At 37.0% G+C, this 25670-nt stretch overlaps 2 protein-coding genes across 2 annotated transcripts in view; one reads left to right on the top strand and one right to left on the bottom strand.

Annotated features, from left to right (window-relative positions):
* The window catches only part of SYBU (syntabulin), a 111657-nt gene extending 92565 nt beyond the window's left edge, over positions 1-19092 (bottom strand). The window contains exon 1 of the mRNA XM_045453878.1: positions 18993-19092. The gene's annotated coding sequence lies outside the window, so the exon portion shown is untranslated. The remainder of the gene's footprint in view (positions 1-18992) is intronic.
* LOC123586621 (translation initiation factor IF-2-like) overlaps positions 18736-25670 on the top strand; it is a 49380-nt gene continuing 42445 nt past the window's right edge. Inside the window, exon 1 of the mRNA XM_045455833.1 lies at positions 18736-19833. Coding sequence (XP_045311789.1) covers positions 18736-19653 — 918 coding nt within the window. The 3' untranslated portion in view covers positions 19654-19833. The remainder of the gene's footprint in view (positions 19834-25670) is intronic.

The following is a 25670-nucleotide window of genomic DNA, read 5'->3' as shown; positions in this document are numbered from 1 at the left end:
ACAGAGTAAGTGCTGAAGATTTCAGAAATGAGAGAGACCACTCATAGTTGGGAAAGACCATTATGGAAAAGGGATGTTTTGAGTTCGATCTTGAAGATTGACAAAGGGCAAATTGTGAGAGTAAAAACAGGAGAGAGAGCCCAAGGTGTTCAAAAGAAGTTTGGAAGAACCTCTTTGGGAGAAGCAGAAGGTTCCTGCAGAGTAGAAATTAGGAAATGAAAGGTTAACACTATGTAAATGATACTACATAGTAGAATGATTAGCAAACTATATATACGTTTCTTCTCATATAATCACAATTTCTCAAATGCTTATTTGATCATGAAACTGATTACTTAATTAAACCTTGAAGAGTAAAAAGAAAAAAAAAAAACACTTGAGGGGCACTTGAATGTCTCACTTGGTGAGTATCTGACTTTGATCTCGGCTCAGGTCATGATCTTCTCACAGTCTGTGGGTTCAAGCTCTGTGTCAGGCTCTGTGCTGATACTGCAGGGCCTGTTTGGGATTCTTTCTCTCTGTCTCTCTCTCTCTCTCTCTCTCTGCCCCTCTCCCACTTGCACATGCTCTCTTTTTCTCAAAATAGATAAATAAACTTAAAAAAAAACCTGAAGGGTCTAGGCCAGTACTGTCTAATAAAAATAATGAGCTACAAATGTACTTTCCAATTTTCTAGCTGCAACATTAAAAGAGTAAAAAGAAACAGATTAACTTAACAATATATTTTATTCAACCCAACATATCCAAAATATTAACATACCACCATGTAACCAACATAAAATTATTGGGATTTTTCTCTTTTTTTGGCCGCATATCTAATACTACAATACTGGATAGCACAGGTCTACCTAATAGGATAAATTAGTTCGATAAAATAGTCAATTTGGATACTTGTTTCTAAGAACATTGGCTGTGACCGAAAGTTTTAAACTCTTTAAATTGGTAAGACACATTTGCTTTATTGGTTTCTGAAACTGATGTTTTATTTTTTAGCTGGTTTTGATATAGGCAATTTAGGTGTCATTATAGATTAAAAGCGAAAACCTCAATTTTCCCTCCAAATTAGCTAATTAATGTAAATAAATTACCTTCTTGCTCTCTTAACTATTAATAAGTTAAGAGAAGTTAGTGGCTTTGTGACAGTTAAATGCAAAGGCTCTACTACATATGCCAGCTGATTTGTAACCATATACATGTTCTATGAAACTATTTTTCAGGTTTTCAGAATTTTAAATGATTCCTCCTGCTGGTACAATTTCTTCACACTTCATCACATTTCTAAATAAGTGATCATGTAACTGAGGATTTCATGTCCTGAAGGCATTATACCAATCCTTCCAAATGCTTCAACATAAAATACAAAAAAGCAATTTTATTCGCACTTCCCATTTTTGGATCCACTAAGACCATTTGGGGGAGAAAAAACTAGAAACCTGCTCTTCTGCTTTTGTTTTCTATGAATTCTCTTTACTGAGAGCTTGTACGTTTTTTGCTAAGTTTCCAAAAGCACATTTAATCCCTGTCAGAAACTGAGTGAATATGGCACATCCTTTAAATGGAAGCTCTGGAAAAATCTGCTGCTTTAAAAAGGGAAGATGAACGCCAAGGCACCTGCTGTGCCTCTAAGCAGAGAGCTCTTCTCTAAACGACCAGTATGGACACGGGATAAGAATGGAAAATATCCAACAACACAACACAGTCTTTGAAAGTTCATGGCTTTATTCCAGGGTTTCTGAGTGTCAGCACTATTAACATATTGGGCCGGATGATTCTTTGTTGTGCGGGGCTGTGTCCTTTACACTGTGCCCTGCACTTCTGGCCTCTACTCACCAGATGCCAGTAGCACCACCCCCACACCTGCCCTCACTCTGGGCTTGACAAACCAAAAATGTCTCCAGATATTGTCAAATGTCCTCTGGGGGACAAAATTATACTTGATAGAGAACCACTGTGCTGTTCAAAGTCTGAAAATTACAGATTTAAAATTATACTATGAGCTCTAGCTTCAGAGTACAAACCCATTAATATTATCTATATCTGCTTTACCTAAGAGCTTGCAACTCTGGAAAACAGATTAGTTTCACATACTATTTTCTTGTGTCCCACCTTCTCAATCTCAATGATCTTGTTTTAGCTTGCTCTCTAATTTAAATTTAAACGCCCAACCTCATTTTTACCTGGAATCAATATACCATCATAATATCATATTGGTATATCAACATAACACATATCATTATGATATGTTGACTTTCACAGACAATCATTACATTCAACAGTGAAAAAAAATGCAGCAGATTAAAATCCCTTAGATATATTTCAAGGGTATGTATTGAAATTGTTTCTCTAACGACCTGTACTCCCTAAATAAACAAGAAGGACACTAAAACTTCACCGCCTTCAATCTGGTATTCTTCAGTAGTACCACAGAGAAGACGCAGTAATTCATGTTTTAATTAGTATGTAAAACCTCTCCAGCCACATAAAATACCATGTATGAATAAAATACTTCAAAGCAAGATGCATATTTCTCTACCTCCTTTAAAATAGTTCAGAAATGAAGCATCTTATACTTAGTACAGCCTATTTCTTGTCATATGTAAAATCTGGATATTTATGAATAGTAAAAACATACTCCATGTCGTTAAGCTTCTGTATTTATTTTGGAATGACAGAACAGGCAGGTAGATGTATTATGAGGACAAGAACATGGTAATTTCATAGAGATAGCACCTGGAACAAAGCATACACAAGATTTGTTCTCTACTACCCTCTGGTGGCTTGTTAAAAAAAAAAAAGTAATAGTTAAAAAAACTTTAAAAAAATTCTAATCACTGATCATCTCAATAGTATTTATTGGTAAACACTTGTGGTAGGCTTAATGAAAATTTCTCAATTAACCATGAACAGTTGCTTGAGGTGGGTATTATGACCCACATCTGATAAGGAAACAGAAGCTCAAAGTGTTGAAATAACTTGCCCAAACTGATGTACCTGGTAGAAATGGCATTCAAATTCGTACCTTTTGAATGCCAAGGCTCAAGTTCATTGTGTGTGTGTGCTGCTGCTTCCTGGGCAACTCTTAATGAGAGCTGGCCTGATACCATGGGCCTTGTAATTCCAGAAGGCTAATGGACTTTTTGGCAAAACAGTCAAGTCTTGTCATATTCTCATTTAAATTAATCAAATTCCACATTCAGTTTGAGAGAGAGAGATTTTTAATAGTGGAGCCATTTTCCAGCTTAGGCCTGAGAGTTAACTTGGGCCTAAAAATGTAAGCAATGTGTTGTTTAATACTGCTTGCTTTTGAGCTTTCTAAAAATGGTATCAAACTGTAAAAAAAAAACGTTTTTTATTTAAAAAAAAATTTTTTTAACATTTATTTATTTTTGAGACAGAGAGAGACAGAGCATGAACGGGGGAGGGGCAGACACAGGGAGACACAGAATCGGAAGCAGGCTCCAGGTTCTGAGCCATCAGCCCAGAGCCTGACGCGGGCCTCGAACTCACGGACCGCGAGATCGTGACCTGAGCTGAAGTCGGACGCTCAACCGACTGAGCCACCCAGGCACCCCAAAAAACGTTTTTTAAATAGGTGATGTGAATCTGTTATTTCTTTCTTTCTTACATCTCACTGGGCTACGTGTGTTTCTAGTGTTTAGGGATACAAATACTTTTATTCAGGGTTCTAATTATAAGCCAATTAGTCACCCAGTTGTTAACTAATGAAAGTGACCTGTTCTGATGCTAGAAGGAAATTGGCTAAATAGCGAACTTACAAACAATTTAAAGCATTTTCAAAGATAATTTGAATTCTATTATTATTGTTGTTTCTATTCTTATTTACCTCGCATGCTTTCTTTAAAACTTCAACCTAAAGTACGGCGTGATCGCGCCCCTTTTGCAGGTGTGTATGTGCTGGGAGAATAGGAGGTAAGGGGTGATTTTGATGGGGTATTACACCATAATTTTCAACAGGAAAAACGAAGCTAAAAAACATATTCATTATGGTATCATTTAAAACTACAAAATAGTAAACTGTCCTTTCAGACCACTGCTGGCAAAGATAAATATATTTTAGAGGTTCTCGAGATGACTGAGCCAGGGCAACACTGAATGATAAATTTGTTTTATCTTCAAATAAGAGAGTCCTTCAAAACAGCCACAGTGAAAAAGATTGTGCTGATAGCTCAAGTTTGATAATTTATAACTTCAAATTCCTCTTAATTTTTATTGTGTGTTTTTGTGAGAAATAATAAAAACGTGTATTTAACTCCATTACATCAGATTTTAGGTACAAATGGCCTGAGATTCGTCCACATGTCAAATATCTGAGTGCCTATGAGAGGGCAGAATTGAAAACAGAGCAAAGTTTTCACCAGGTGTAGAAATGCAGGTTTATTTCCCTGACTTACTTAATTACTTTATGAAGCAACCGATCTCTGAGATTGAAGATAATTAGTGACCCCGGTGTAAATACCTATAAAATCTGATGAAGTCAATTACATTTATGGAGTATTATTACATAAAACATATCAATGTGTTGAATTTCAAGTGGAAAACATCTTGTCATTTCTGATTTAGTACCATGTGAGGTTTTATTCAAACACTGTATGTTTTAATTTCTGGAATGCAAGTTAGAGATTCTACCAACGAAAAGCTCCTTTGGGTTTATTCTTTCCTCATCCCACACCTCTTTCCTCATCCCAACCTGTCCAAGAAAATGCAAGGCAGCAGAGGTTATCATTTCTTAACAAAAAAGAGCAGAGCCATTGATTTTTAGTTTGCACACGAAGGACATTTCTTTGTTAGCTTAAATCAGTGCTTATGCCTTGACTACAACTGTCTTTATGTAAGTTCTATTGACTGAGCCTGGATCCTAGCTACATATGTAACGCATGGGAAATTCATGCACACTTACACTGTCCAAGTCCTTAATAACTGATGGAATGTTCATCACAGGTACTCTTATTTTCAGTAGAAATGTAGAGGACTGGTGGGTTTAGTCCAAATGAAGGAAAGATTAGTGATAATAGAATTGCGAGCAGAACTCTAATAAATACATTAATTTCCATGATGTAGAAATTAGATTCTGTTATTGTCTATGACATATATATATATATATATATATATATATTTATATATACATACACACACACATCAATATACCAAGAAAAACATCTAAACTGAACATGAAAATATAAAATTTTATTTTAAGGAAATTTTAAAATTCAGACTTCTCATATTTACAAAAAGAAAATTCCAGAAAACTACAATGTTACATATATTATCTTATAGATTTTTCATTTTGCAAGTCCTCCTCCCTGTCCATTTGATTTCCAAATGCCTCTTGACCCTTACAATGGTGTTTTTCCTGTAATACTGTTTTAAACGAGCCTATTGTGTAATTATTTTTTGGTTTTATGTGCACTACAGAATGAGGATATAAATGGTGGTTCATTTCTGTCATCAGTGTTTAAATATATCTTTAAATAATATTTTAAATTAGAGAATATTTGTCTTATCTCTGCCAGGATATCAGTTTTTACCAAACAACCCTGATCCCTTCCTTCCTTTTCTTCTTCCTCCCTTCTTCCATCCTTCCTTTTCTTATATATAATATCATTCTGGGTATAACATATTTTTTTTTCTTTCTATTTTTCTCTACGGAAAGGAAAGACAGACAGAGATGGGTGGAGGGGAGGGGAGAGAGAGACAGAGGGAGAGAGACAGAAATTGGCTTAGCTGGTGCAGGTTATCAAAGGGAATCTCAGTATAGACTTGCTCCTCTTTGAGTCCTAAGAGATAAAAGAACCTACAGGTTCTTTTTAAAGGACTGGTCAAGACAACATCTCTCAAATTATAAATCTTCTAGATGAAGCTACTTGCTCTTTGCAATTCATAGCACAGTAATTAGGTATGAAATTCCTGACTTCAAATGTGTAATGTTGGTTTTCCCCCCATAATAATTCTTTTTGATAAAGTGGATTCAAATTTTTATGCAGAAAAGCATTCTTTATGGTTAAGTCATATAAGTTCAAGACAAAATTTATTTCTGATTTCTTAGGTTTTCTCCTCATTATGGGTATAGCATAGTATTTTTTTTTTAAAGAGAGGAAGGCTATGTGAGTGCATATTTCATAAGCTTCTTATTCATTATTCATACCATTAGAGATAGAAGGAATATATATATACACATGGAGAATTCTCTCAGATGTGCCCTCTGAGAAGTATACTCAGTCTAAACCTCAAGGGTCTCTTTCAGTGAGGGCTGGAGGGAAGACAAGAAGACAGCAGACGGCCTTCCTAGGGATATACTGATAGTAATGCTCCAGTGGGTCCAGTGTCAATGGAATTTAATTTTTGGCCACATGAATTAGGCCAATAGCACTTTACCCCAAAATACTTTGAGTAATTGCAGTATTTGAAAAGTTTCAAACTAGTTTTATTCTATGTTTCAGAAATATTATTTCTTGAAATGTGAAAATAAAACAGTCTCTTATTTCGAAGGACTCATGTCACTTATTTATTTACTTATATAAACTGGACTCATGCTTCTTGAAAGAATGTACAGCTGATTTAGGCCTATGAGCTAATTAATATGCATTGAAGATGCTGTGGGTACTTTATAAATATTTCATTATAAAAATGAGGATAGCATATTCCTCCTCCACTTGAATTAAGAAGAACTTATTAGTTCTTTTTGAAAAACCCATTTACGAAGTCAAAATGAGTCAATAAACTGAGTGCTAAAATATACTACATAATTCAAGAATAGGAAGGAAAATCTTTGTCCTTAATATCAGATTATATTTTTACCTGAACAATCTATATAATTTCAGTCATAAATGAAATATTAAAAATAAAACTAAGAAATAAAAATGAATTTTAGAAGCAACCTTTTTCTGCACCTTGTTTCTGCATATACCTGATACAGATTCTTAGTTATTTTCTCAGAAAAACACTTACTGACATTAATAAATTATCATGTAGTTGGTTATCATTATTAGAAAGAATGTAACAAACACAAGTAATTTTAAGGTTGCTGTGCATTTAATAAACCGTAGTTGAGCAACTTAGAATCTGGGGTCTCAGTATCAATGGGAGGTGTCTTAACTCTAAGTTCACAGTACAGCATCAGGTTCTTTACACACAAAATATAAATTAGCAAGAATTCAAATGAAATAGAAAAAGCATAAGTAACTTCAGTATTAAGATTTATAGCTTGATTTCCAGAGGTTGTCTGATTAAAAATGATTTAAATATTTTCTTAATAAATTGGGCTGTGGACATAGCATCCAACAGGGAATGGGATTTTTTTGTATAATTAAGAATGTGTCAGTTTGGCATTTAGTGGATTGCTTTGGCAGTAGTTAGTTGTTATCAACATTTAAATTGGCTAAGATCCTAGAGTGTACATTGTGGAAAAATCTCTCTCTCTCTCTCAATCTCTGTTAGGGAAGACAAAGAAAAAAAAAGAGCAAGAAATATGTATTTGGAAAGAGGCAAGTGATATACATATATATGAGTTAAGATTTGGGTTGGAAGTTTTTTAAATAACTTGTGTCAATAAACGACAATGTTCATAAAACTAAGAGAATTTAAGACACTTTAAAATAATATATACAAATTTATCCCTGAGAACTTTTCAATCAAAAAATTTGAGAGAACTCAAATAATTTTAAATGCTTTCTGCATTTGAAATAAGGATGCTTTTTAGTCATTTCTCTTATTTTTAATGTTTAGGCAAATTAATATACCTTGTATTTTCTGCATGATTTCTTAGTTACTCTGAATGCCTTAAATTACTTTGAAGTGAATTACAAAGAAAAATGCATCATATTCCACACAGAGCTCTGAATTAATCCACTTTAAAAAACAGAAGAGGATATACAATAGATGAGACATGATAGTTTTTTCATACCTATTGCCTGAAGAAAACCATTCTTTATGGTTAAGTCAAATAAATTTAAGACAAATTTTATTTCAGATTTGGAATAAATATTTGGAAAAATAAATTTAGGATGTTTTAATATTAAAATTAATCAGCTAAAGAAGGAAGGGGAAAACTAACTTAGATCAAGCATAAATCATGCTAGACATTTAAACATGCATTATCCCATTAACTCTTTCAATAACCCTCTCAGTAAAGTAGTAATCTAGTTTTGTTCTAGATGAGGAGACTGGTTGGGTGTTGCCCAAACTTCTGGAATGAGATGCATCACAGGGACAGGAGAAGTGTGATAAGCATTGCTGAATAACTCACACTTTACTTTTTATCTTTAGATATAGATATACTGAGACGTGGGAGACTAAAATTAAACACCCTTTTACATTTTACTTTTCCATACCTGCCTCCAAATACATCAGCATTTAGATAAAACATCTTGTTTTACAAGTTAAAACTAAATATACTTGCACCCCTATGAATTTCATGCATCATTACCTGCAACTAAAGAATGTTGGATTAACTTTGATATCTCCCTACTTCTCTCAAAAGTATATAAATCACTCTAGTATTTGATATTGTTGTCTGGGGTGGAGAGGAGAGCAGTGACAAAAGACTTTAAAATATCATGCAGGGAAATAATTCCTTCTCAGGCAGTGGTTCTCAACCACTGAGTAAATCTTAGAATTCCCTGGGAAACTAAAAAAAACTGATGCCTGGGACCCATCAGGTGATTGTAATGTGCAGCTAAGGTTAGAAAACATTGCTTTTAGTTTCCATCCACAACAAAGGTACTGTTCTTTTACAACTGCTTTGCTCTTTCACTCATGTGACCTCAAATAAAATGAGCTTAGGGGCAACAGGGGGTGTGGGGAATTAGGAATAGCTTTCTGTTATTAGCTAGCAATGAGATACCTCGGATAGTAACAATAATTACCATCTCTCTGGCATAGCTTTCAGAACTTTTGCTACAACAGTCTACACCTTAATGGAATGCACCATAAGGCACCAGACAACAACCCTTTTCCCCCTTGCTGAGGTGGGAGTTTAACGGGCTTTCACTTAATGTCAACAGGGATCGGAGCCCCCAGGAAAGCAGCTATATTTAAATACAGATTCACCTGCAAGACTCTCCATCAAGTTGTAAATTGTTAAATTCATGGCAGCTACTTTTGAAAATCTACATACTAGATAATTTAGCAATAAAAAATACAGCACTTTTACTTAACAGCAAACAGAACATTTTAGTCCTGATTGTGAACATTCTCAACCAGGGGAACATGTATAAATGGTCATAGGCTACAGAAGCACTCAATCTATACAACCTCAAAACAACTAACATAACACATTCAAAATAATTTAGTCAAAATGCTTCTAGATCAAGAGCATTATTTTTCAGTTACATTCTAAAGCAAAGTCTGCAGTATAAAATTGTGGAGTCTGGAATAAACTCTGGATAGAAACTCACTGAGACTAAATTACTCACTCAACTGCTATCTGGCTGGCAAGTGTAGGAATGGCCACATGCCACCGTAGTCAGTTTTCTCCTTGTCAACCAGATCAGAGATACTCATGGTGAAGAACACAAGTAGTTTTACATGGTTGGATAAAAGGAGAGCCACATTCTAACAAAATGACAAATTAAAATTTCGTAACATATGTGGTGCCTGGGTGGCTCAGTCGGTTAAGTGTCAGATTTCTGCTCAGGTCATGATCTCATGGTTCGTGGGTTCCAGCCCCACATTGGGCTCTGTGCTGACTGCTCAGAGCCTGGAGCCTGCTTCAGATTTTGTGTGTGTGTGTGTGTGTGTGTGTGTGTGTGTGTGTGTGTGTCTGCCCCTCCCCCACTCACACTCTGTCCCTCTTTCAAAAATAAACATTAAAAAAATTTTTTTTGTAACACATGATTTGTAAATTTTTTTTGCAGTAATCATAAATCAAGCAGTATAAATTCTTCACTGTTTAAAAGCTCACTTGGAAACTTAAATTGCCTCCAAAACTAGGTTTTTCTGGAAAAATCAGTGGCATCTCATAAAATATGGTTTAGTTAGCCACAATTTAACCTTGACAGATCTCTGACAAAAATATAACCCCTTACCAAAACAAATATTCCTCCCTCATCACCAAAAGCAAACTTACCTATTGGGAAGGGGAAGTAATAAAAAAAAAATCACTGCTTAGGCAAATATAGTTATATCAGGCTTCAGTTCAGGAGCCAATGGCTGGAGACTTGTTTAAATGAACCCAAGAGTCAAAATGGCTGTGGTTACCCTCTAAAGGGAAACCAGAGCAATCTGTACTGGTAGGTGGTGTTTCTGGGCACTTCCACCTTGTTCTAAGTAGAATGCTAATGTTAAAGTCACACTTTATATTCATGCTTGCTCAGGGAACACTGATGCAGCCTGACAAAGCTTCCAGCTTAAATGTCCTGATGGGGAAAAACTAAGACCTAGATATGGGACTTTCCTTGTGTACTAGTAAATCTGAACAGTTGGAAATCTGTGGTCACATTAACATGATCTCATCTCCTTTAAAAGATAAACTGGGGACATCGAGAAAAGAAATTTCCCACTTCTTGTAAATGTCCACTAAGGAAGTGAAAGATGTGTCTTTGAATTTTTTTTACCTCTTTCTTCTCCTTGCTGTGCAAAATTTTCATTGGCAGATAAAAGCAGGTAGTGTAAAAAGAAAAAAAATTCCTTAGGGCAGTGAAATATAGATCAAGGCATAGCATAATGGGATAAAAAATGCTATGAAAAAGTTAAGGCCATGAAGAAGAAAAAAACCCTAACAATGTAATTTATTCATGTGTTAACATGATATGTTTAAAGTAAGAAGTTTAATTTCAAATCATTTTTAACACTATTTTTCACTGTAGTGGCAGAATATAAAGCAAATCAAAGAGATAAGGCATTACCATGGTCCTAAGAAAATCCAAAATGAAGAGTTTTTGGAAAAACAGAAATTGACAACCGTTAAATATTATTGATTTTGGTATATCCTAATGAATAATGAAGTGTGGGAATAAAATATTAAAATTCCCAAGCTCTACTTCAAATAGGTTAAAAAGAAATATTTGCCAATTCAGCCTCCATGATGCACATTATTCAAATACACAAACTTGTAATGTGTGCACATTTTATTGATATGATAATTATAAATTTGAAAAATACATTCATTTCTAAGTCAGTATTTGTATTCTTATATGTCATTAACTGGGAGAAACATCAATCCTTTCCCCCCTCCATCTGAGCCCTGTCGTAGGGCTACTGAGGGAAAAGCTGATTTCAGCACCATGGACAAAGGAACTGAAGCACTCAGCCTTACTCTTGGGATCTACAGGAAATGTTCCCCTTAGGTTAAAATGTAAGAAACAACTTCATAGTAGCCATCTTCCATTTTAATATGTTTTAAGGATCAAATGAATACAAAAGAATGTTCAGCTCGATAATACAAAGTTTATACTTTTAAACCCCTTCTATCTTATGGAAAAACATAATGGCACTCCTAAAGACATGCATCATTGTGATAAATCCATTTAAGTGTCACTAGATTTAATGGTTCCTACTCAGTCAGACTATTATACTATACCTTTTAGAGTTAACTTAATGCGTATTAATGGTGTGAAATTGAAGAAATTATGAACTGAGTTTCCCTGGGCACAGGTTAAACCAGAGAAGAAGACAGAGGACAGGTTAATATTACCTTCTACCCCATTCTTCATTTGCACTACAAAATATGGCAGCTATGCCCTTGGGAAAGAAATGCTCACTGTTAGTAAGTTGAACTTAAATTGATTTTTATGGTTTTAAACTTAGGTAACTGTCTTTGACTGGGTCACCAAAGGTTTTCAGTTTTCTTCAGGGAATAAGAAAATATGCGCACTTCTGAGATTAAGTTCATATTTTATTTCATAGTTTCAGACAAATATATAACTTGCCACTTCCTTCCCTTTCTGTATTCATATTACAAATTCAACTTAGAGGGTCATTCAGGATATTTTTATATGTATTATTTAGATACACATTATTTTATAAGCTCTCCTTCACATTATCACCATGTATCACACAAAATAGTGGTATTTATTTAATCCATTTAAAATTTGAGTTAAATATTATGATAATAAGTACTATTACTATTAATGTAAAAAATTGAAAAAGCCAAAGTTCTGGTCCCAGGCACACTTGATACAGCAAAACTATGGGTCATAATATCAGGAAGATGAGAATCGAATTTTGAACTATAACCTCCAAAAATATTAAGCTTCTGATTTTGGCTCAGATCATGATCTCACCATCAGTGAGTTTGAGCCTTGTGTCAGGCTCTGTCTGACAGCTCAGAGCCTGGAGCCTGCTTCAGATTCTGTGTCTCCCTCTCTCTCTACCCTTCCCCCACTCACACTCTGTCTCTGTCTGTCTCTTTCTCAAAAACAAACATTAAAAAAAAATGAAAACAATATTCATTTTAATTATGTTTGGAGAAAGAAAAGTATAAAATCATTACTTGTTGCAGTTTATCTATTATTGATGGGTGACTAAAAATACAAAATAGAACTTTGTAGTTACTCTTTTGCTTTTCTATCAAGCAAAAATGATTTCCAAACTAAAAAGGATAGAATAAAACTTGGCAAAGGAGACTAAATCTCAAGTCAAGTGATGCTACTAGTGTCTCTGAAGGTATTTAGTTCATTTGACAGACAAATTATGTTCTAGGTTTTATAATCTTACCGTTTACAAATAGGATTATAACACTATTAATGTTTTTCAAGAATCTTGGAGATGAGGAGAGATGCCAAGAGGGAACAAATCTAGAAAGGAAACCTATAGTTTTGAGTTTCAAAAATTAAAGAGTCTGTAAAACATTGGTGACACTAAAATAAAATATTAGGCAATATTCTGGCACAAATTAATAAAAAGATGGTTTGTGAGTTCTTAGGAAAGCAAAACATAATAGTTAGAAATTAGCTTGGGCTCCAAAGAATAACTTGGGTAAGCTAAGTTCATTTTTCTTTTTTTTTTAAAGATGGGGTTAAGACTAGTAAATCTGAAAAAAATATTTAGGACAAAAGTCAAAAACTTAGAAGCTTACTTAATCCAAGTAATTAACACAAGTGAGCTAAGTGGCCCAGTATGCCAGCGCACTATCAAATGCAATGGCAATGGGCACTGAGAAGAAAAGAGATTATGCTCTGCTGGGTTATACTCAGCTCTAACCGTATTATTTATTTTCCAGGGAAATCATAAATCTGGGATTTCTTTATAAATCCTCTTGATTAAAAAAATTCTAACTGCAACCTTTTATTAGTGAATACTCCCCTGATTTTTAAAACAAAATACATCTGCAGACTGAATCTGGCTCATAGGCTGCCAACTTGGGACACGTGGCAAAACATATGGAACCCAGTGAGGCATCTGGCAAGGTTTCACATGATATCATTATTGAGAATTTCTGGTTGGGTGACAATAGAGATACTGCAATTAGGTGTGTTCAAATTTAATCAATATTAGGATAGTTAGATCTTCCCAATGATGAAATAGACTGCCCTTAAACTAGAAGTATTCACCTTAACTACAATTTGGCAATTCACAAAATCATATGGAAGAATAATCTGGGGCTGAATTTTGAATTTAATGCTAATAATTTCTCATAAATGTAAATATGTTCATGTGTATATGTACTTAGTCTTTTATTCACTCATTCATTTGAAAGTATTTACTAAAAACCTAATATCACCAAGCATTGTTATAGGTGCTGGGATACAACAGGAACAAAAATCTCAGTTCTATGGAGTCTGCATTCTATATTTGCCCCAGTTTGGACATTAAATTATATAGGCACTCTATGAATGTTTCCCTTTGTGGGTTAATTTTATACTGGAATTTTCCTATGTATTCAGCATGGGACATGAAATTATTTGGGTGAACAGCACATTACAATGTGACAAACAGGTGTTGTTACCTAATGCATTTATTCATTCATTTAAATTTTCTTCCTAAAATATTCACTATACAATTGTCACTCCACATGCACGTACATGGTGAATACTTTGCTGACTCAGCCCAAATGCCCTACATTATCTTTGATTAGCCTTTCATAAACTTAAATAAATTAGAGAAGAGGTTGAAATCATCTGTCATCTAGCAGTGACTGTTCCAACAACAATATCATCCTCTTTAAGGAAAAACATCTTGTCTTTATTTTTTAGTCTCTTCGTGCTATGGCCAACTGTAATCCCAAAATGAGGTGGTCTAGTGATAGGCCTATGAATGAATTTGTCCTACTCCAACTTCTTGTCTTTCTATTTGTATTGGTGATAGGGTAAAGAAAACATTTTTAAAAATGTTTTATATCTAAGTATCTATATCTAAGATATTTTATATCTAAGCAATTTTGACATCCAACACAGGCCTTGACTATAACACCGAAATTAAGAGTCACATGCTCCATAAACTGAGCCAGCCAAGCACCCCAAGAAAAGATTATTTTAAATTACCACATATTAAAAATAATCCAATCTGATTTTGTTAATAATTCAGATTTTTTGAAATAAAGGGTCAGGAAAAAATGGGGGATTTAGGGTGTGGCTGAGTTAATCTCTCCTTACACCAATTTAGTCATGCTCAAAGAATGAACATTCTTTTCTCTCAAATATGGATTTTGTGTTAGGTAAGCTTTAGGAAGATATTTTTCTACGGTCCAAGAGGCATGCCAATATTTCTTGAGAAACAAAGTTAAAAACAAAGCAACAGATCCTTTTAATGCTTGCAAATAGGTTATTTAAATAAAAAAGAATCACAGCCCTGATGAATGCCTTTGTAAGCCACATGTTGTTATGGTAAATGTTTGTCTTTTCCTTTTAAAAAGAAAGATTTTATATTTAAGTAATCTCTATACCCAATGTGAGGCTCAAACCCACAACCCCAAGATCAAGGGTTGCAGCTCTACTGACTGAGCCAGCCAGGCACCAGTCTTTTCCTTTCTGGTGAGTGAATATTCTCACTTAAGTTTAATGGTCATAAAAGCTCATTTTGGAACCAGCAGAAGCACAAGGAGTTGAAAGCAATTTTAGGAATGCTGTTATATTTCTTCCATATTCATCTACTGATCTTTTCTCATACAGTTTTTCAACTTCACTTGAAGAATGTGAAGGTTTTCTCATCCATGGACATTTTTAAAAGGGATTTCTATACCAAATCAAATGCCTTATAGTTTAAGTAAACTGAGTTAATATACTCTGAGAGACTGAAAAAGCCCACAGACATATGACTTGGTGATTAAGCCTGAGACATAGCTTGTATAGTCATTACCATAAATTATAGAAATAAAAACCAAATATTGATTCTAGTTTCTACAGAGCTAAATATATTTGCTGAGATGCTTCACTCCAATAAAAAATGAAAGTACTTTTAGGAATCGTTTATAATTTAAAAAGCTTAAGAAAGGGTGCTTGGGTGGCTCAGTTGGTTGAGCATCCAACTTCAGCTCAGGTCATGATCTCACAGCTCATGGGTTCAAGTCTTGCGTTGGGCTCTGTGGTGACCACTTGCTCAGAGCCTGGAGACTGCTTCGGATTCTGTGTCTCCTCTCTCTGCCCCTCCCTGGCTCGCACTCTCTCATTCTGTCTCTCAAAAATAAATAAGTGTAAAAAATAAAAAATAAAGCTTAACGAAAACTGTTTTTTTCTAGAAGGGATAAAAGGCCATTTTTAAATGGCTACTAGGATGTGAAGCAACCTAGTCTTTCTCCATTCTACCACTGATCACGGGCTGCTCTGCGGAGCTAGGTGTGCTTCCCTCACCACCGCCTTGGCACCTCATGGAGCTTTGCCATTGTACCGCATCCCTGGTGCACTGAATATACCACTGGTGGGAGCAAGGATGATTTTAAATGGCTCATGGATAGGTCTCTTTCAAATTTATACATTTATTTTTATGTATTTGGGGAAATATAACACACACATAAAACTTGGTATTTCATGGATATTATTGCCTAGATGAAGGCTAAGTAAAAAAAAATGTATCAATATCAATTTTGGTGATATCAAGCAAACAATAGTACAATTTGTATTTAGAAATGGTGGAAATTATGACATGTACTAGAGTAACTGAAGTTCTGGAAATAGTGCCTCCCCCACTGGAGAATGGTATTTCTTTGGTCAGAAGTGTATATACGTGAACCTTCCTTTCCTCTGCCAGGACCTGTGAGAACCTCAGTCTACAGGACCACTGAAGCTTTAGTTTTCCATCTCCTTTCAGAATGTGTTCTAGGGCTTCTGCCATTGGTGGCCAACCCCGTAAAAGAAACTTCACCCTGAAATCGATGAGGGTAGCTCTAAAAATCCGCAAAAAACCTTTTCAGATATTTTAATTAGTTTACACTCCTGAATTTCCACAAAGAGAAAAGTCATTATGAGCATCAGATTCTTTCTAAAGGAAGCCTATGTCTCACATCTGCTTGGTGATATCTCTCCATTCAATCACTTGAAGCACAGAAAACATCCTGCTAAGAGGAGGAAAGACCAATTGTAGACCTAAGACCTCAGTATTTTCATGCAGGAATAAATAAGAAAGAAAAACACCTTGCTGTTATTTTAGCACAATAACTATTTAAAGACAACACTTTCTCCTTATTTTCTAAAATTTTAAATAAATTACCTATATTTACTATCTCTTGCTAAGATGCTATTTAGTATCTCCAAGGATATACTGATATCCTAGCATAAGCAGTAATACCTTAGGAGTGTATATGGTCTTTTTAAATATCAAATCAGCAAATATTCAGGCATTAGTTTGTATCACATACTTAAAAATGGCATTTTTAAGTATAAAAAAAGCAAGTAAAAAGCAAGGTATTTTGTATACAATTCAGATTTAGCAAAATAGCCAATGTTGGATTTTGAAACACTTACAAAATTACTTTGAAAAGACCTTTTTAGGGGCACCTGGATGGCTCACTCAGTTGGGCTTCTAACTCCTGATTTTGGCTCAGGTCATGATCTCGAGTTTCGTGGGATTGGGTTTCCAAGTCGGGATCTGTGTTGGCAGTGTGGATCCTGCTTGGGATTCTTTCTCACCCTCTCTCTCTGCCCCTCCCCTGGCTCCCAAATGCACATGCTCTCTCTCTCTCAAAATAAATTAAAAAAAAAATAAAAATAAACCTATTTATTCTGAAATAATTATAGATTCATAAGAAGTTGCAAAGACAGCAAAAATCCATATTTCTTCACCCAGGTCCCCCCAATGACTCTCAAAATAAATTTTAAAAATAAAAATAAAAATGAACCTGTTCTGAAATAATTATAGATTCATAAGAAGTTGCAAAGACAGCAAAAATCCATATATTCTTCACCCAGTTTCCCCCCAGTGACTGTATCTTGCATAACTATGGCATAATATCAAATCTAGGAGACTGACATTAGTGCAATGTGTGTGTATAGCTCTATATTTTATCACATATGTGGATTCATATAACCATCATCACAATCAAGATACACAGCTATTCCATCATCACAAAGATCTCCTTCATGATACCTCTTTATAATCACAGACCTCTATACCGCATCTCTAAGACCTGCCAGGCACTCATCTATAAAATTACTCATTTGTGCTTATCTCTTACATATTTTTACTAAAATATGAGAAAACCACAGGACTGGGTATTGGGAAGTAGCTAGTTCTAAGTTTGCCACTAGCTAAGTCATGCCCTTGGACAATTCACTTACTCTCTATATATAGCCTCAATAGCTCATTTATAAAAATGAAGGTTCAGACTCTTTTTACTTTGGGGTGGAGGAGGGCATCAGCATTTAAGAACTCGTGATTATTGCTCTTAATTATGATATCACTTTAAAGATTATTAAATGCAAACCAAGTTAAGAAAATGTGATTTAAAGATGTAAAGCTCAAAAAGAATTAAATGTATTTCAATGTATTCTGCATTAAAATAGTGTCATTGTCAAACAACTTCAGTAACCAAAAGTTGCATTATGATAATATATTGCTGCTCTAAAATCTGAAGCAAATAAAAACATGATGTGACTTGTACTCATCTCTCAAGGGACAAGGGGCTACTGTTCCTCCAAATGTACAGGTGGAGAAAACTTGCCACTGGGATTACCAGACTCCCTTTGCTCCCAAGGTCACCCTTTGGGGAAGAAGCGGCAAAGATGCCTAAAATGTGCCTGGCCAAGTATCTGAGCTGGCAATGCTGCAGCAGAAAACTTAAGTAGAAGATTCTGGACTTTGGGGTTCAAATTCGGCCCTTTTCTGAGATGGGAGATTCAGACAGAGCTGCTCTTTGCTTCTGCAACCAGGGTCTGGGGCCAGGGGTTCAAGGACCTGTAAGGAACCTAGCAGTGGAATTTTCTGCTTTCCTTGAGGTCACTCCTTGCTCCACACTAGAGAACATAAAAACAACAGAAGAGCAGTTTTTCCCAACTGACTCATTCCATATAAAGCTTTAAGAATCTCTTCTCATGCACCATTTTAAGCTTACTCATGTCTTCCTCTCTACAATTTACTCATCTTAAATTCAAGCCTGCTGATTTGAGCTCATCAGCTGTGCCCTTCAACAACATATTGATGAATATTCGGTCCTCACTCTTCACCTCAAATAGTCTGTATGAAAAATCCCCAAGGAAGCAGAAACTTGAAAGTGTCGTCTGGGGACTATGGGCCATCCATGTCTTTGGAGAGATCTACCAAGGCTTTCTTTTGGGATAGCACCAATTCGTTACTGAAGGAACCTTCCTTATCAAAAGGCACCATTTCCAAGCTCCACTCTCGAGGACAATGAGTAAAGGGGCATCCAAAACCTATGGCCTGGCCAACCTTGCCTGTTGTCCCAACCACCTCAATGATCAAACTGAGCCACTATGGTCTCTATCCGCGTGCTGCGAGTCCCCCTTTTCCACGACCCCTCCCGAGCACCCTGACGCCCCACCTCATCCCATGCGGATCCGGGGTGTCCTCCGCTCTCATTTGACCCAAGAGGCCCTCTCGTGCCCGCGGGCACTGGCAACGGAGCCCGCACAGACGCCCAATCTTACCCTTTCTCTCCCAGAAGGGCCCCATCGCGCCGTCCAGGAGGAGGCATCCACGCGCGCCCGGGAGGCCGGGGCCCGGCTGGGCCGGGGTCGGGCGCGCACGGGACCCGGCGGCGCCGCCGGTGCGCGCTCAGGCTCCGGGAGCCCGGCCCGGCCCGCTCCGCCCGCGCCAGCCCGGGCGGGACACGTGGTGCCTCGGCCGCCCGCGCTCTGGGCGCCCGCGGCCTCTGGGCCTCGGCAGCCTGCTCGGCCGCAGCAGGGGCTGCGGACGCTGCGGGGAGAAAGGCGGAGACCGAAAGGGCGGGCTCCGGGAGGTGGGGCGCCGCGACGTGGGCGCCGTGAGGGCCGCACGCGGGGGGCACCGGGGGCCTGCTTCCGGGGCTCGCGACCCGCGGGCTCCGTCCGGGTCTCTGGAGAGCAGCGGGTTGCGCCGCAGGCTGTTTCCCGGGGCCGCTCGGGGCGGGGGCGCCGCACTGCAGAGGCTCCGGGTCGCCGCCCGTTGAGGGAAACGGTGGGGGTCCGGAGCGTCTGCTTGCACAACCCCCTTCTCGGGCCCGCCGGGATCCCGGAGCGGCTGCGGGTCTGGGGCCGGCGTCCGCCTCGCGGTCTTCACTCACCGCTGAAAACGAATACCCTGTCCGCGCGTGGAGATGCAAAGCACTGAAAACCGCAGCGGGGACCCGAGTTGCCCTTTAGGACAGACTGTCGCTCCCTGGGAAGATTCCTCTCGCGACCACAGCCTGTTGTCTGGGGACAGCTAAGGAGAACACTGCCCAAAACTGGACCTGAAGCCACAAGCTCTTTCCAACTTCACCAGTGACCTTGGACGCCTCTGCTAAACAAGGTGTCTCTGTTAAATTTCCTGATTCTGGGGATAAACGTGGCTATTCACTTTCTAACTCTACGGAGGTAATAGCGATTGGGTTAAAATAATAATAAAGCACTCCAGACTTCTTTATAGCAACTGCAATATAGCTATAATTTGTATTGACTTTAGGTTAAGATTCTTTCCTCAGAATTGCCAGAGCCCCAGGTAGCCCCATCTAGGACTTTCAGCTTTACTAAAGAGCCTCATGATGAGACTGATTGCATCATTTTGTCTTACCTTAGTTGAGGGTCAAAGGGCAGCCACCACAGTCTGGCTAAGGGCTCTTCCTGGTGAGTTTCTTGTTGTGTTATTTGTTCACTCTTAGATCAGTCTTCATTTTTACCCCTAAACAGAGCTTTCTGTACAGAAGAATCCTTACCCTGACTGTTTTCTCCTTACCCTGGCTCCCCTTCTCAACCATATTCACTAGAGTTTAGCACACATAGTCAGCTTGAAGTGTAACAGACTTCTATTTATGTGTGAGAGAACTCAATACAGTTGAAACCATCAGTCTCACATTACTTGGCAAATGTTAAATGCATGAAACATCTTATTCTGTTGTCCCAGCTTATTTTCCTTCGGTATCGCTTCTACTTCTGTCTGATCATAAGGCTCATGAAGCTCATAAGATTTCTTCTCTCTTATATTTCCTAAGTCTTGGAAAGCCCCTCCTTCATGAAAAAAGAAGGTTCATGACACAATGGAACCCCATCACAAAAGAAATCTTCTTTTGCCAAATCTTGACTTTACTAGATCATAGTATGTACCCTTTTCACCTCCATTCAAGGTCCTAGTGGTTTACGCCTCCTTTGACCTTCAACAGAGATAAATCTGCCCCTGTGGCTTCTTGTCAAAACTGCTGTCTGCACCAGCGTCTCCTTCACCTGCTTGGCATATGGTCTTTTGGGACAGCGTCCCAGGAATTTGTTTTTTTCTCTTCCTTTTCATAATCCAGGCTTCCAGGCCCTCTGCATCAGACATTCCTGTATAATTTCCATTGAATCCCTTTTAGTTCTTTATAAGATTGTTGTAAAGATAAAAAGGAAAGTACCTGGAAAGTGCCTGGAAATGTAGGACTATTGGGTTAACGATAACCAGTCTCATGCCCTTGCAGGTTTACAGCTTCCTTTAGAACAGGGATTCCCACCCATTTGGAAGGAAATATTACTACATTTTTATTCTGAAGCCTTCTGAGCACAGGGAATGTGTGTGTGCGCACATGGATGTGAGGGAAAAATGGGATGATTGGAAGGTAGAGACAAAGAGTGGTAAAGTAGGGATGAGAGAAGGGTGGATATGGTACCGATGTGAAGTTTCTGAGCGGGAAGCGTCATGGGCTAGAAGGTGGCAAGAGAAGAGAATGGTTTTCATCGGAATGGGTCCCCCAGTACTGCCTCCAGTGGAACAAAATGTGATGCTTGTCCATAGGAGCTTAGTTTCTTACTCATTGTCAATATGCATCTTCCATAATGCATCTTCTATAAGATGACCTTCTGAAATTAAGAACACAAGAAATATGTAGACGGTTATCAAAGCACAAACTACTGAACTCAATCTTTCCCAGACATTTTGCAAGAATCCAGTGTAATTATAGAAACTATGTAGAATTCATTTTAGAAGGAAGGTTTAAACAGGGAGGTTTATAGAATCTTGGAGCTTAAAGAGGACTTTAAAAGATTATCTAATCATGCCTTTGAGATGTTGCATCAATCACGCTTCTTGGTTCCTGAGTTCTCTGTTTCTTCTGTCTGGCACCCAAGTCCTTCTTAAAACCCATATGTTTGCAAGCCAGGACATTCCTCATGACTACTAAAATGAAAAAAATCCTCTCCCTTATCTAGTTGTTTCTTCTGAGAGTCTGGATTTGAATTAGACTAGAGAAAATTGTCTTTTTATTTCTTCAGACCTGAGGATATTAAATAACCAGCTTACAGGTGGGAGGATTCAACTGGTGTCCAGAAACCACATGGTCCTATAACAAACTCCAATCCATTTATTTACAGGGAAATAAATTCAGTTAAAATATTTACAAAGAAATGCCAGCTTTTCTTTTCTGGGACTAAAGTGTAATTTTCTTGTGCTAAGAATATTTGAAGTTTTTCACTGCTTTTATCAAAATATGTTGAGCTAGTAGTACCTGTCTATAATTAATTTAGTCATTCTGCAACATTTAGCCAATACCAAATTCTAAACCTATCTTGGTTTTCTTTTTCCTCTTTCCATTTCCTTAAGGCTTGTTTGTTAAAGTGTGATTAGATTTACATGTTACTCCTCCAAGTTACCAGGATGAGAAGGAGTTCTCATTCTCTGACTTTGTACTGTATATCTGGCACCAATTTACATCATTTAATTTAATTTTACACTTTTCTTAAGTTAATCTTAGTACACTTTACTGATGGAGGAACAGAGACCCATGAATTGTTTACAGTCACAAAGGTGGTAAATGGTGGAGTGGGGATTTGAACCCAAGTATTTTTTATTATTCTGTATTCCTATTTACTGCAGGGGCTTTCTGGAGGCAAAGCCTTTACTCAAAGGAATAAGTCAAATGGGAAAAATAGTAGATGCAAGATAGACAGGGAGTAGATTTGGTCATCTTCTGTCCACTCAACTAAATCATGCTAGTAATGTTCTTTTTTCCTATAGAAAGGGCTGGCTGGAGTCTAATCAAAGGCCTTGGAAGACTTGAAAACTATGTTCCACTCTCATAAACCACAATTATGATGATTAATATTTCTTAAAAAATATTTCACAGAAAGATTATTTTTTATGATTCCTAGGTCTATAGCATAACTATAAAAATATAAAAATATTAAAAAAAAATTTTTTTTAACGTTTATTTATTTTTGAGACAGAGAGAGACAGAGCATGAACGGGGGAGGGGCAGAGAGAGAGGGAGACACAGAATCGGAAGCAGGCTCCAGGCTCTGAGCCATCAGCCCAGAGCCCGACGCGGGGCTCGAACTCACGGACCGTGAGATCGTGACCTGGCTGAAGTCGGACGCTCAACCGACTGCGCCACCCAGGCGCCCCAAAATATAAAAATATTTAAAGTATTAGCCAAGATAACAACTTTTATTTATTAACAAATTGATTTAGTGAAATAAGATGCATGGTGAATTTGAGCAACTCATATACCCCCTCTGAGCTTGTAGTTATTCATCTATAAAACAGAAATAATAAATGTAAGTTTCCAAGAGTTTGAGGTGTCAAAGGATATAATGGAAATGAAAGTGCTTTGAGAACTGTAATTATGTATACATTATTGTATATGTCAATAAGAAAAAAGCCAATGGAAATCACATAGTGAATTGAGTGGACAAGAAATATTTTATGTCAAATAAGCTTTGATCACAGAGTCATGGAGTTTTAGCATAAATCGGAAAATCATAGATTAATTTTCCCCATTTATAAATGAAGAAACAAATCCCCCCTCTCCCAATAAATTGTCCACAGTCACAGCACATCCTTAAAAATACTGTTGAAAATTCTAAAATAAGAAAGTGGTATCATAGGAATAGGCATAGTCAGGCAGTAAATATTTATTGAGTACCCACTGTAAATCTGACACTTTTTTAGATGCTGGGAATGCAGTGGTGAACAAAACAGATTGCATTCCTTCCCTGAAATAATTGATAGTCTTTCTAAAGGAGAGAGTCAGATAAAAGATGTGTGAAGAAACAAGATTATGGCAGGCAGGCACTGATAAATGTTTAAAAGAAGTTAAAGGTAATAATGCCAAGGCTTTTGGTCTGAATAACTGAGTGGACGGGGGTGGAAGGGGCAGGATGTGGTCATGATGGAGATGGGAGACATGATTAGTTCTGTTTTGGCCATATGAAACATCAGATAATGATGGGGCATCCACATGGAGCTATGGAATGGAAGTCCAAGCTCAAAGGAGAGGTCCAGGCTGGAGACAAACATTTCAGAGTCTTTATCTCATAGTTTACCTCCAAGCCATGGATTAAAAAAAAAAAAAAGTGACTAATTTGTTTTTATGTAAAGCGTTTTCTTGGTCAGGTTGTGGTGTGAGCAAGATGATTCAAACATGTCTTAGCGTGTCCACTCAAAGTAAAGCCACCCAAAGCTGCTCAGCCACAGGGTAGCAGACCGTCACCATAGCAACAGTGTCCTGTCAAAGGGGGTAGGGAATCTTTTCTCATTTTGAGGCTAGAGTCATGTCTACCATTTTAAAATGAAAGAGTTCGTGACCACACGGTTATTCCTTTTATTAAGGCCCAAATGTATGCCTCAATTCCATTTCAGTAACTGTTGTGATGAGAAGAGACTAGAAGCTTCTCTGCAGAAATGAATTTTCATTAGTGCATTATGTGTCCAAATAACCCCAACTTCTGAGCTGAACTTACATGATAATGGCTTCCTATTTCTATGTTAAGACATATATACAAAACCTTCACTCCATTTAGATTTCCTTATCACAATTATCTTAGCAGCCTATTTTGCTTATTTTTTAATTTTTATGGGGTGTTAGAAAATTTATCTTTCAATGCTTTCACAATAATTGTTATTTATTACTCTGATAACAGTTGCTGTAATGTGCCAAAGGAAGTTGTTCTTGGGTAAATAGTCTTTTAGAGGAAGAAATAATGAGGCTAGAGATGATTGATTTCAAGTATAGTGTTTCTCAAGGTGAAGTCTGTGATTAAAAAAAGGACCTTAAACCCCCAAATATCCAGGTTTCACAATGACTTAATGTTCTACCTTTAGAGAATAATTTCTGTTTATCCAGCTCTGGATTTTCTTTGTAGTTCTGTTTAATTTTTTAAAGTAAAACTATACATACATATTATAGAAAATTTTAAAAATGAAAAAAGCACCAAGAAGAAAAACATCATTTGTAATTTCCCACTCAAAGATAAATACTAATAATATTTGTGTGCATGTTATTCCCATATAACTTTTCAAATAAAATAGAAGCATACTGAAGGTACTGTCTTGTTGAATAATAACTTACTCTGGGCACAAAGTAGAAAATTTAGAAAATATCTAAGTGCAAAATCCCAGAAAATGATAATTACTTATTATCCTATTATCTGAGGGAAACATTAGTACAAATATTCCTGCATTTGAAATGAATATATGTATTTTATATGCACACATATGTATGATATATGTATATATATTCTATTAAAGTGGGATTTCCTATTTTGCAATTTAATTTTTCCTCAGAATGTCACACATGATTTTGTCTATAATTATTCTGCTACACAGTTATTTTAACAACTTTATAGTATTATACGGCCACATAATGTAGTTGTCTGCTAAAATATAGATACTCATGAGGTGCCTGGGTGTCTCAGTCAGTTAAGTGTCTGACTTAGGCTCAGGTCATGATCTCACAGTTTGTGAGTCTGAACCCTGCATTGGGATCTGTGCTGACAGCTCAGAGCCTGGAGCCTGCTTCAGATTCTGTGTCTCCCTCTCTCTCTGCCTTTCCCCCACTCACACTCTGTCTCTCTCTCTCTCTCAAAAATAAATAAACACTAAATAAATTTTAAATATAGATACTCATGCATATTGCCATGATTTCATGCAAGGGAGTAGGTTCATATCAAATTAAAATGAATGTCTTTAACAATTTTATGCAAGGTAAATCCAGATGGTAAGGTTATTAAGGTATTTGGTAAAGGAAAAATAACTAGCAAATGAGCAAGTTTGTAAGATATGGGTATGAAAGGATTAGAGTAGCGCTTCCCCCAGCTTGTTGATGATGCGTATATGGGCATAGGGGTGTGATAAAGGCATTTTATTGCCATTCAGCTATAGTTATAAAGGTTGTTCTAAAGGTA

Source organism: Leopardus geoffroyi, chromosome C3 (genome assembly GCF_018350155.1).
Source record: "Leopardus geoffroyi isolate Oge1 chromosome C3, O.geoffroyi_Oge1_pat1.0, whole genome shotgun sequence".
NCBI lineage: Eukaryota > Metazoa > Chordata > Mammalia > Carnivora > Felidae > Leopardus > Leopardus geoffroyi.
Note: the sequence above shows the minus strand (reverse complement) of the source record. Positions and strands in the feature narration are given on the sequence as shown.